A 13,651-nucleotide genomic window follows, 5' to 3' on the forward strand; every position below is an offset into this window, starting at 1 on the left:
GACTGCTGTCAGATGACCATATTCATCTCTGATCAATGGGCCGTTGTCACATAATACCACCTTCTTTATCATCTTCCTATGGCTGAACTCATTTCCTGAAGCCACTGACGGTCACGACAGGGCAATAGGTACTAATGAACTTGATTTTCTCTGCAGTGTGACTAATGCAGAATAAATGTCACTAAAGGAAAAAATATAGTCATTTTTATTTCATATCGATGCAGTTTTATTAAATATTCAACGCCTTACTTAAACGTGCTTCATTTGATTAGTGACACATTTTTTAAATATTTATTATCAGATTTTTTGATAAATACTCTTTTACATTTGTCGTATGACTGTTACACGCTCTGCAGCCCCAACTGTCCTTCCAGTTGAAGTCCAAGAACCTTTGGTGGGTAAATAAATTGGGTGGCACCAGTTTTTGGTTGCACTCATCATGCTGTCATGGCTGTTTTTGTTTCTTAGATTATAAGTAGTGCTGTCTGCGTTAATCTCGTAAAAATGACGTTAACGCCATAACCGCATTAACGCGGCAAATCTCCATAAGCGAGTTAATGCGGGTGGGGCTGGACGGCGCTAACGTGTTAATGAGCTAGCCGCGCTAACACGTTAGCACTCTGCAGCCCCACGCACGGGCCGATCCACATTAACTCGCTAACGGAGATTTGAGGCATTAATGTGGTTATGGCGTTAACGTCATTTTAACGAGATTAACGCTGACAGCACTAATTATAAGAAATTTAAAGTAAAACCAATATTTCCAAAAATTCTTGTGTCCGTCTGTGCTACATAAATGGGGGCTTGTCCGGGATCCTTTGGGCTAGATGGCTGTGCTGTCCTTATATTGAAGCATATCTTTTTTTAGTATTTTTTTCTTTGCTGATTCAGGTCATCGTGCTTGTTGGTTATTCTGGGTGGGAATCTGCCACATTCCTGGAACAGTACTGCAGATGGGCGTGGTTGGTTATGCTATTTTGAAAAGTGTTTGGTTATAGCCTTGTGTGAACATGGCTGTGTTCATCTACATCACTGTTTATGGGTGACTTTTGAATAATGATGCAGTTCTTTTGTAGTGTGACTTTTAGAGTTGCGGCCCACTTTTGTTGAATAACTTGTAAATGTGGTTAATTGAAAAAAGTAACTTTGTGTGTTCCTTTGCCACACTATTTGTGATCCCTGTGTGTGTGGGTGTGACTCTTTATTTGCAGATGGGCACTTGCATTTATCTTGCTGAATTTTATGGCTGTGGAAACTTGTAGTCATATCAGACCACTTGTTTTGTGGGGACAACTGATCACTTCTTGTTGGGATTATTTGTTACTGTTTTTGGTTGATCTTTTGTTGTAACTTAAATAAGACTTGTAGTCTGTAGCTGTTCTCCTGGTGAAACCTTTATGACCAGAGGTGTTACATCTGGCTACAACCCAGATTGTCCTTATACAGTTAGCACAAGAGACTTTGGGTGTTGACTGGGTTTAATTGCTAATTATTTAAAGATGATGAGGTGTGGATAAAGGAATTCCCGAGGTTGGCTTGGAAGTGACGCCATTTTTTTTGCTAATCCTTACTTCCCTAGCTGTTGTTTTCAGCTTAGATTTTTAAAGTAATTTAAAGAAAAAACAGAGCAAAACTTTCTTGAGCAAATGCACCTGTGTTTGGGTATTTTAAGTTAAGCAGTAAAATGCTGAAAGTCTCGTACAGGTGGCAGACAAAACACAAATACTTTTGGAGGAAGTTTAGGTTTCAGTTCAAGTGAAAGCATCAAAGTACTTTATAATTCATCTGAAGTGCTGCCAGGAGTTTAAGATTGAGTAAAAATGTGAGCTGAACTGTATGTGATTGATATGAACCGTCACTTTTAAGTGCTTTTACTGGCAAAACAAGTTGAATTGTTGGCTGAAATCTAAACACCTGAATCAGTAAACGTACAGCAGTACGCTTGGGAGTGAGAAGAGTTAGGGCCGATGGAATGAAATGCAGCATAGAATTAGAAAATTATATGTCAATTAAATCTGCCAGAGCATTCGCTGCGAGCCTAACAGTTGTATTGATTGTCTTTGATAGTTTTCATTTCCTGCTGTTAAAATGAAATGTTCAGCTTTTTATGTTTTATTTTTGAGAAGAGATTAAAATATAAAATGTTTATATGTAAAACACACACACACACATGCACATACAGTCTATTACTCTGTCTGTGTTTGGGTGCGTTAATCTGGGACAGATCAGATGTTATTCAGTGATGGATGATAATGTATGACATGACATTTGAAGGATTTTCAGGTTGTAGTTAAAGTACAGTCTAAAGCTACAGGTACATAAGAAACTGACTGACCTGCCTATAAGGTGTAATTATATTGACTGCAAATAAAAGATGGATGTAGTCACCTAGAATGTCATTCATTGGGTTGCAGACAGTGTTTTTTGAAGCGATTTCAGCCTTTTAGCCATCAAGATTTAGTGTTTTTGTTTTGTTTTTTTAACCTCCTAAGACCCGAACTCTTCCACAGTATGCATTTTTAATTTCTCTTTGATATTTGGGCATATTGGGGCCCAATGAACAACAAATAATTACCAGATTTTTTTTTTTTTTACCTTATTTTTGTTTTTAAGAAAAATAAGAGCCACATATGAGGATATTCGTTTAAAAGTTTGATAGAACAGTAGCAGTATAATGTCCTCGTAAGTGGATATCAGGCCCTTGTAGAGCAAAATTGAGTATTCTGGTCTAAATAACCCAAAATGTGATGTCCACATATGTGGACGCCAGGTCCTAGGAGGTTAAATAACATTTTTAATCAGAGAGGTGGAATGCAGGCCTGAATAAAGCTCACCAGGTGGTCGGTCCCATGTCATGTTAATTTTGTCATCAGTCTAACATTTGTCCCTAAAGTGGCCCCGCCCTTAACCCTTGCATACCTTAAAATCTTAATATTACTGAAAGCCAGTCTGTTAAATAAACATGCGTCCCCTGCATAAATGTAATTGAAAGAGAAAATTATTTGCAAAGACCAAAAAAGATATTTTTATGTCAGGCCGTAAACAAGTTTACTTCTGTGTTTTACTTCTGAATTAAACAGCCTCTAGTGGTTGCTCCAGGAACTGCAGTTTTTGTACCTATGTAGTGACTTTATTTTTCACTCTACTGGAGATTTCAAGTTGGGTGACATAGGTCAGCGGTCTGCAGCCCCCAGGCCACGTGAGTCTTTTGGTAACAGGCCACGAGAGTTGAGGCTTGGGCGTGAAATTAATGGTTTTCAGGGTTTTTATCGTTAACTCGGTTGACTCTGGGTCTTTTCCCGTGTTGTAGTTGTGTCTTATTTTGAAAGAAATATTTACCTGTTACCATAGCGACCAGAGAGCATTAAGGGGCAGAGAGGAGGATGTTACTCTCAATGTTGTTGGCGCATTTCAGGAGGACGCTATTAATAAAGTTACACAGTTAATTCACATTTATTATTATATTTACAAAATACCACAGGTTTTGTCTGGTTGTATCATTTTATTTTGTTGTATTTATCCGCGACACCTTAAAGGCCGGTCCTTGAAAAAATTGACGGACATAAACCGGTCCGTGACGCAAAAAAGATTGGGGACTGCTGTAGGTGTTTTCCCTGAAAATTAATTTGTCTTTAAATAATATCCCCAATAGCTGCTAATTTTACTTTACTGTGTCAAACATGCTTACTATGTTCAGCTTGGTTTAGACTTGAACTGATCGAAGCGAATGTTATAGCTGAATATGTGAGAATGTGTTGGAGCTAGAGGCAAAGTCACTGCACCACAAAAATATAAAGTCCTTGAAAATAAGTGTTAATTTACACGGCAGTTCACTGCAGAGAGGTAATATCTAGTATGATTCTGGTCTGTATATTAAATCCTGCTGTTTGTGTAGCTAAAAATCATGTAAATCTCAAATCAGGCAATGAATGTTAAATTTATGTTGTGTCTGTTGTCGTGTCCAGGCCGTTATGGAGGTAGCAAAGCTAACACAGTTGTTTCTTATGTAAAATTTACCATCAAAGTCATTTTCTTGTAGAAATGAATGAAACATAATCCTGACTTAGTGGAAAAAAAATGTCAGAGTTGGGATGAAATGATTTATTCCAGAGCAGTAAGTTCTTATTGAACTTTAGCGACTGACCTCTACAGACCATAAAATTTAATAGTTGGTTTTGCGGTTCCATTTACCGGTGTGACTTTTATGGCACGGGCAACACAGTTCGCATTCTTTCTTACTGTGTGTGTGGGTTTGTGTCTGTCATCATATTCCAGAAAATCAGATTATTTTCCACCTCTTTGTCAGTAATATCCACCAAAGGAGCGCTCCCTCCCCCTTTTTCCCACCACAATATCAACCTGTCCTTCATCCCAGTTCGACGTTACATCTCATATGGAATTATAATAATAAAACACATTACCCTCAGCGCTTCATACGATCTCTGTTTAGCATATAAACATTGTAGAGAAAGTCAGTTTGTCAGCACACGGCTGCCATCTGGGATATTGGCGTGACATTTAAATGCTTCTACTATGTCTCTGGATGCCGCAGACGTGACATGTTTGACTTGATTTGACAAAAGTAAGTTGTTGTGGGTTTTTTTGTTTGTTTTTTTTTTAACTCTGGAAACATTTCACTGCATTGAGATCCTTTGATCGTGCCCGAATCTTTTGTTCTGTGGTGATAAATGCTACATTTTCCTCACAGTCTTATTAATTGCGTCATTTAGTTGCTCAGTTTCTGCTTTTTTTTAAAAAAAAAAAAAATCTGTCTGGGCCTTTTTTTTTTCTTTTTTCTGTGAAACACTAAAAAGCTGACGTCACCACCAAGTGACGGTGTCAGATCAGAGCTGGGGGAGCAGAGTCCCAGGTGGTGCTGCAGGAAGGAGCCCAGCATCTCACGCAGCCTCTTTCTAATCTGAATTCTGGAGAAGATAAATAATTGGCTTTAGTTAATTGACACTCTGCACCATTAGTGTGTGTGGATTTCCTTCTGTGACTTGAAAAGATTAAACCCAGAGGGTTGATGAAGAGCTTAGCATAAGTTAATGTAATTATTTCATACTTGGCCATAAAATGGGTATTACAGGGATTTGGAGAAGTAGATGGTAGGGGAGAAAGGGTGAGTTTTTGCTTTCAGACATAGGAAGTGTGCAGTTTTTTAACCTACTGTTAAACAAAGACTTTTGATTTCACATTTAAAATATTACTTCCCAGCATTTGTGTTGGTAACCTGCTGAGATTTCAGAAAGTGGTGTTATTACAGAGGCGAGTTTTTGGTGTCGTTTTGTCGCCATTCGGGCCGCACTCAGACCTAACACAATGCGAAACCGTCTCCTTCTCTTCAATGATTGTCTCGCTTGTTCGTTCATAAGGTTTCTCATCAGTGGCCACATCTGCGCCCTGCACTCCTTCCCTCTATTATTTAAGAATCATTTTAGGTCTCACTGTAAGTGCTATTAGGCCTGTGTCTGTTTTCATTCTGACTCATTTAGTGCGTTTTATAAGGTACTAAATCATCAGATTTTAAGTCACAAATTAAAGTTTAAAAATGAAGCTTCTATGAGTTTACAAAAACAGTTTAAAGTATATGAGTAATACGAGGTAAAGCACAGACTTTTAGGTTTATTTGAGTGCTATTTCCATCCAGATTGGAGGAAAGATTTAGGAATTACAGGGTTTTTAGGCTATTACTTTATTATTTATTCATCTGTTGTGTAGAAAAAAAAGATTCCAAGTATAAACATTTTCTGTGTGAACACAACATATAGTTGAATGACCTCTCAAAGCAAGTGAAAGAGAACAACATGCATTGGCCTTAAAAAATAGAAAGATTAGATCAGACCAGGGACCTCTGTCTTCAGAGCCACATGTGCTTCTTTGTTCATCTTTACTGGCTATAAAAGTTATCCTGTTACTTTTGCAGAACCGCACATGGATGTACAGATACAAATGGCTCATCTTTATTGTTCACATAGATTGGAACAAGAATTTAAGTGTTCAAGAATTTAATGTGATTTCATTACCAACACTACTGGCTTGCAGGTATACTTGATCCACTGGTGGATTTTGTTTTCTTTAACAGGATGATTTATATATGAAATAGGTTGTATCAGGATGAGACATTTATTATCCTAAAGTTTAGACATTGTTTTATAGCAGCAGATATTTAAAAAAATTAAGTTGCACACCACAAACATGTAATAAATACCATTTAAAAAAAGCCCACTTTAGACTCATATGCTTTGGAACTCCAGGTAGTATTTTCTTTCAAGAATTACATAAAAATAGCTTTCGGTTGCTTTGGTTTTTTGACCCCTGGAATAGCAGACGAGAAGGGATGGATAGAGAGATGGACCTCTGAACTACAACAATAACAGCTTTCCCTAAACTGACTTCTTTGGACAGGAATCTAAGACCGGATATACCAGAATGACTGCTCACGATCCGAAGCACCTGTAAAACATTTTCGATGCTCTCATTGGGACTGGGTTACTGGTTTATTGATTATGTGACAGAAGCAGCTGGATAAATTCTGGAGTTTATAAAGCACAAAGGTGAAAATGTGGAATTGGGGTTATTGTACTTAACTAAAACTAAATGGAAAACTAAAAATAGACATGAAAAAGCAAAACTAACGAACTGACCTTTGTGAAAAGGAGCTACAGTACAATAAAAAAAAATATTGAGGAAATATCTTTAGTTATAGTATCTGTTTGGTTTGATGAGGCATTAATGGGACTCTGGACGTCTACAAGACTGAGTGCTCCGTTTTTATTGTAACCCCTATCATGCCTCTGATATACCTCCCAAACAAAGACTGACACTAATTAAGACTAAACTAAAACAATTTCAAATAATAAGAAGTAAAGTGAAATAAGAAAACTCACTCTGGAAACTAAACTGAACTAAAAGGAAAAAGTCAGAATGAAAGAAAATTAAAATTAATTGGAAAATACAACAGTATAATAACATTTGCTTGGAATGGTGTGCAATGAGGCACTTTACTTATTTGGGAAAAGTAATGTTTTAACTGCATTTAGGTTAACATTTGCATCTATGGTGGTGGCATACAAATCCAACATTTTTAAAAACTGTAGAAAGTATATTCAACCCATTTAACAGTGAAAAATCGAATCAACCATGAAGTATTGTCAAATAAAAATACCTTAATTTCTTACAGGTTTAACAAAAAGCTTCAGTTTTTGGGACATACCAAAGAATTTAGTATTTTAAATGAATCAGCAGGCCAGCTGAACATGGAGAAATCTGAAATCAATCTACAGGTAGATCTCCAATCCAACGTGCATAGAGTATAAACTTTTCAAAAGAAAAAAAATTAAATATATTGATGTTTCCAAATTTGCTTTCCAAACAAAATCACTTTTTCTGAGAAACTTAAATGCATTTTATGAGAATTTTGTGAAACCACTGATAGCAGTGTTCTACAAATTAATAGACCAATAAGAGCTTATTTCTGGTTTAGTACATATTCTGTGTGTCTGCTGGTAAATAAAAACAGTGTCTTTTAATCTAGTTTTATAATCGAGGACAAACCCTTTCAGGAGTTTTATTCTCGTCTTATGTTCTCGTTCAAAATTTAATTCTTCAGGCACTAAATCAGAAGTATAAAATCCTCCAAATGTGTCATTAGATCTTTTTGTACAGCCGCGTTTAATTTCTGCTTCACATTATCTTTGTTACAGGACATTTACTGAAAACCAAAAACATTGTGGGGAATCGTCCATGTAGAAGTAAACGTGTAGTAAAATATTAATACATTAACCAGTGTGTAACATCAAACTTTGTTTTCTATATTATAGAGGCTCTGAATAATGAACATGACCAAATGTTCATTTTCTAAATAATTCAATATCTTTTACTGATCTCACACTACAGTGGTGTGCTGCAAGTCTGTACGAAAATAAGTCTGCCTGCCTTCCTCCACCCACACTTCCCACAGCTGTAGTAGACCTTATTGACCCACTTTTGTTTAGTTATTTCAAATCACATTTGACTGTCTTGATTTCTGAAAAAGCTGCAGAGCGCTAGATGAGTTTCTTTAATTAGTTGAAATATGTAACAGGAGACACCTGAGGCACACAGGATTACACTTTATTAAGTTGAAAATGTTGCAAGTGTGAGCTTTTGGTGTTCTTGGATTCAAAACAAATAATTCAAAAGAACAGTTTACCATTTTATGAAATTTGCACACTAACATTGCTAAGACTTTAATGAGAGGATTGAGACCGTGTGTGTGTGTGTGTGTGTGTGTGTGTGTGTGGGGCCAAACAGCAACTAGCTTATGTTAGTATAAAGACAGAATAGTTAATCTACTATGTAGAACAACTTTTAAAACTATATATTGTTTTTGAATTTTTAGTAGTGTACAGATTTGATGAATAACAGTCAACCCCCTTTTATTACACCTGCTTTAATTTCCATTAATACAAATGTCTGCTCGGCTCATTTAGGCATGTAGATGCGGTTGCGATGCTCTGCCAAAGTTCAAACTGAGCATCAGAATCTGGAAGAAAGGTGATTTAAGTGACTTTAAATGTGGCATGGTGGTTGGTGCCACACAGACTGGTGGGGTATTTCAGAAACTGCTGATCTGCTGGGATTTTCCCAAACAATCATCTCTATGGTTTACAGAGACAGTGGGGAAAAATATCCAGTGATTTTCTCTTGGAGAAAAATCACTTGTCAAAGTTTACCCATGTCAAAGGTGAATGGGTAAACTGCCACAACCTGAAAGGAGAGTAACAGTAGCCACTTGTTAAAACCAAGCAATGCAGAAAAGCCAAAGTTCAAACAGTATGTCACCCATTGAAGCAGGTGAGCTACAGCAGTAGCAGACCACACCTAACATGATAACACTTGTGAACAGCCCAGGCTAGTGGTGATGGTCTAACGGTGTCTTGTACATTTTCTTGGCACATTTTGGGTCTTTTAGTACCAACTGAGCATCATTTTAACACTACAGCCTACCTGAGTATTTTTTCTTACGTTTATAACCACGGTGTACCCGGATGCCAGTCTAATAGAGCATGTTTGGGGTAGAAGAAGAGATTCAGATCATGAATATGAAACAAATGCCATGAAGCACTGAGGCAGTTCAGAAGGAGAAGCCATCTTTTACATGTATCATGGCTTACATGTAAAACATGCAACTTGTATTACATACCTCAAAAACATATAATAAACTAACAGCACTGCACTTCTGTTGAATCCTTATTCAGACACTTTTGATGAAGTGTGTGTGTGTGTGTGTGTGTGTGTGTGTGTGTGTGTGTGTGTGTGTGTGTGTGTGTGTGTGTAGTCTCGCAATTTTACGCCCAGACACAGCCTAGTTAGCATACAGAGGTCCTGTTTGAACTTTGACCTCTCTGTGTAATAAGGTTCTGAGTCTTTTCCTGGATCATTAACATCAACTGCTCTGGTAATTACAATTACAACACTGCAGATGAGGGTGAACATCAAGGGGCAGAAGCAGGGGGAGGGGTGAGAGGAGGGAAGGATGACATAAACCGAGATGTCTTATAGAAAGAAATGTGTTTCTTTATGCAGGCGAGGTCGGCGTTTGGATGCTGGGAGTTTCATCACTTTTCATTTTGAGAATATTACAAACGCAATAGAGCCACGCAAGGAGCTTTTCATCAAACTAAATGCTACAGCATACACCGATGAGCCACGGCATTAAAAAATAATGGCAGCTGTCCTGATATTCACGTGGATGTACCACACACCTAAACACTGTTGCCGCCACTGCAACAGCCAAACAATGTACCTCATGGTACCCAAAGGTTTCGCTGCCAGTGTACTGGTTTTTATCAGCACAGGTGTCTGTGTCCTGATGGGTCAGAGCTGTTTATACTGGCGCAAGGAGGACACACACAGTGTTAAGCAGATGGTTTTAATGCTGTGGCTGACAGATGAATATTTCCCTGGTCCATTTAACTCAAATTGTACCCTCCAGCTTTTTATTGAGCACTGGTGCTGAAGGTGGTATGTCACGTAAAATTGATAAAACTTACTGAGAACCACTGATCTACTGAGAGGCTCTAATAGGTACATTTCAATGTGCAAACTTTTAGAGACCACCTGCCATAAAAAAAAAACAAGAAAACAAACATGCAGAAATAGAAATGCATCAAAAACACATTTTATTTAGTAAGTATTTAGTTAGCAAGTAAATAACTGTAAGTTACATTCTTAATATAAGATGGATTATGTGATTTATTTTATCATTTTTTTATAAACAGTAAGTTCATGGATGACAACTATAATTATATTTTAGCACTGTAAATATCATTTTAAGTAAAGAGCATACAGATCTCGGTGGAGTAACTGTTACAGCAACATAATAAATGATAGAGGCTCTCAGTGACATCATCCAGAGCCCTGACTAGAAAAAAAAAAAGATCATTTTGAGCAGTTTGAAGCCTGAGCGTTTTACTCAGAATATGTCAGCGATGTTGTTTTGGTTAAGCTGGGCTTTTATGTATCTTGACAGATTTATTAGCCTATGGAAATTTCATTTAATTTTCCAGACAGATGAAAGGATTTTTTAACCGCCTTTCCAAATATCTGAGTTTTATTTTGGATGCTTGCATTATTTTAGTTTTTTCCAAAGTTATTAGCCCTGCTGAGGCTATAGTATATTCTTTTTCCTGGATAACAGCCGACAGTCATTTGTTGTAGGTCTAACACACATCTCCTGAATAATCCCAGCCAATTCTTCTTTGTCAGATCCCTCAAGCTCCTCTACATTTTATGGTCTTCTGGAATGGATCTTGGTCCTCAGTTCAGCCAACAGATTTTAAATGAGATTTCATTGCACAGTCCATTCCTGTGCAGGGTTCTAGTGATTGTCTTGGTTAAATTATTCACTAGTGTCTCGGCAGTTGTTGTGCAGTCTAGGCACACGTCTCACTAATTTCTTAATCTTTTGCTTCCTACCTCTGCCAGGCTTGTTCTATACTGTGTGGCTCTCTTGAAGTACTTGATGATACCTCTTGCTCCGGTTAGTGACCCTTGGAAATGCTGTGATAACTCTGCTTTGTGAGCATCAACAATGTTTTTTCTCAAACTTTGGAAAAAAGTGAAAGTTCAAACCCTTGCTGAGGTTTTTGTGCTGTGTGTAAATTGGAAGATTACGCTCAGTTTTAACTTGATTTCACAAGCTTTAAGTACTAAAAGTGAAACACATCATCACACAGCAGTGGTTTGTGCTAGGGCTAATTAAAAATGTCAGTTTTTTAGGGGGTTAAAAATCTGTTAAGTGCAAATAGAATATATTTTTGCTTCCTGAAGAAAACTAGCATGTTTAGAAATGCTATGCTGAAAAGCCTTTGCTCTCTTTTTAGGGGCTCTAGCAATTTTGTCCTCATGCGTAATTTGGTTTATACTTCTGTTCAAGAACAAGTACCTGCCAAATTATGACTACCATAAACCTCTGCTGTGTTTTAATTTTAGCGCTAATAAGCAAATATTACCGTGGTTGCACATTTAACTGGCAAACCATCAACATGCTAGTAGTAGTAATTAGCTAAAAACGTCACTCTGCTGGAACGCAATCCACTGGATGCTAACTACATTCAATATAATACGGAAACTAACAGTTAAACTCAGTATGTGTGCACATCAGAAATCCTACCTTATTACATTTATTTGTAATACAGGTGGCATTATGCACGTGGCTTATTAGTAGGTTTGTATAATGAACTTTAGCTTCAATGACAGCTCCTGTGTCTGGAAACAATTCCACTGAAAATTTCCAGCATAAACCTCATCTTTATGTTGCAGTCTTTCCTGTTTGTTTCCCCTGTGTGTCTGTGTCTCCACATGTTCATTTCCCCTCTTAATAAAGAGCTGCACTAACTCAACAGATGCTCAAAGGAAGGTGGCACATCTGGCTTTGAAAAATGGGTGAAGTGGCAGAAACTGATCTGTGGTGCTCTCTGTGTTCCTCGGCTCTTATTCCTGTTGTGTTTTTCTTTCTATCATCTTTCTGGGGAACATTGACCTTTACGCGTTTTGTGTGCCACGGTGTGATTGTCTCTGGAAAAACTGAAAAAGTAAGGGGGGGTCTGCAGAGACGTGCGGCACGAGGCTCCTTGTTTGTGTGTGTGTAAGTGTAAATAGCATTTTTCAAAAATATGACCTTATCCAAAACCAATACAATCTGTCATTGATGAGAGGCATCCTGAGGCACTTCAGCAGGCTTCATCATCCATATGGGAGGTCATGAACACGCTGACGGCACAATCTCAGATCATACACTTAATCGCAAACACAGACATGTGGTCTATAAATACTTGAATGAAAATGAGCAGGATTTCTATCGTTTTGGTAAAATGACAGACAAGAGATTATATGTTTTGGATCTGGATTATAAATTTTATGCTAACTGTAATAATAATATGTTGCTTACAGTAAAGGTAATACAATGTTTGGGTGAATAATCACTGTTTGTAATGTGTGTTTAGCCCCTTGAGCACTCCTGATTAAGTGTGTTGATCTGCCGAATCAGAAGCACAGACCTATAGTTTGTCATTATCTTCTATGTCATGATAGATTTTGTGAAAAATGTCTTCTACTGAAACAAAGACTTTCAATGCAGATATTATGGCATGTTGTGAGACATCACAGGGTTAATGTAAGAATATTCTAAATTCCTAAATTCCTTTTATTTTTCTCAAAAACAGTGAGGTGAAGGTGGCTCCTCATTACTGATAGTGACTTTCTGGGATCTCACAGAATGACGTGTGTTTATTATATTCATCATCAAGTAACTACCAACCCAGTAGCGCTCCGGACTGCTGTGCATCTCTCTTTAGATGTTTAAACTGTCTCGTTCCCTCCTTTCGTCTGTGTGTAGGATGTACGATGTTGGAGGTCAGAGAACGGAGCGGAGGAAGTGGATTGGCTGTTTCGAGGACGTCAGGGCGGTGCTATTCGTGGTATCGCTCAGCGGATACGACATGACCCTGGTGGAAGAGCCTTCTGTGGTACAGCATGCACAGAATCACTCATTCACAAATGTTTGTTTTGTTCAGTGACCGAACGTAGAAGTCTTTTTTTAATTTATTCATTTATTGATTTATTTTTTAGGTCAGACTACTATTAAAGACAGAGTTTAAAGTGACAGTGTGTCTGCTGTTCTCTCTGCAGCTGTTTGATGGTGTTAATATCTTCTCTCTGCAGAATCGTCTTCAAGAGAGCATGAAGCTCTTCTCCTCCATCTGTAATAATATCTTCTTCCGCAGCACATCCATGGTGAGAAACTCATCTTTGACCTCAGGAGGGTAGATATGAGAAAGTCCACAGAGCGTCATCATAGGAAGGAGATGTGTTTTATTCATAAACTGGCTTTATAATTGTTCACGTTTTTAATCATAAATATGTTGTAAAACTGCATAAGTGATGATTCTGTGCTTATGTGGGCTAGTTTTATTCATTATCATCTTATCAGACTGGTAATTTGTACAAAACAAATTCAGTTCTCTCAACGAGGACTGACAGTAGCTCCCAACAGTTTTTGGCTTAAGGGGAAAAGTTGAAGGGATCACAAAAAATGATCGGATCCATCAGGAAAACTTAATGGCAATATCTGCTGAGATATTTCAGTCTGACTGCTATTGGTTTT

The 13,651-nt window shown here is 37.6% G+C and overlaps 1 protein-coding gene across 1 annotated transcript in view; it reads left to right on the top strand.

Annotated features, from left to right (window-relative positions):
- Nucleotides 1-13,651, top strand: part of gnav1 (guanine nucleotide binding protein (G protein) alpha v1) — a 36,036-nt gene that overhangs the window by 15,245 nt on the left and 7,140 nt on the right. The window contains exons 6-7 of the mRNA XM_084930608.1: nt 12,884-13,013; nt 13,210-13,281. Coding sequence (XP_084786734.1) covers nt 12,884-13,013; nt 13,210-13,281 — 202 coding nt within the window. The remainder of the gene's footprint in view (nt 1-12,883; nt 13,014-13,209; nt 13,282-13,651) is intronic.

This window comes from Perissodus microlepis, chromosome 6 (genome assembly GCF_051167445.1).
Source record: "Perissodus microlepis isolate ML-2025 ecotype Zambia chromosome 6, ASM5116744v1, whole genome shotgun sequence".
Lineage (NCBI taxonomy): Eukaryota > Metazoa > Chordata > Actinopteri > Cichliformes > Cichlidae > Perissodus > Perissodus microlepis.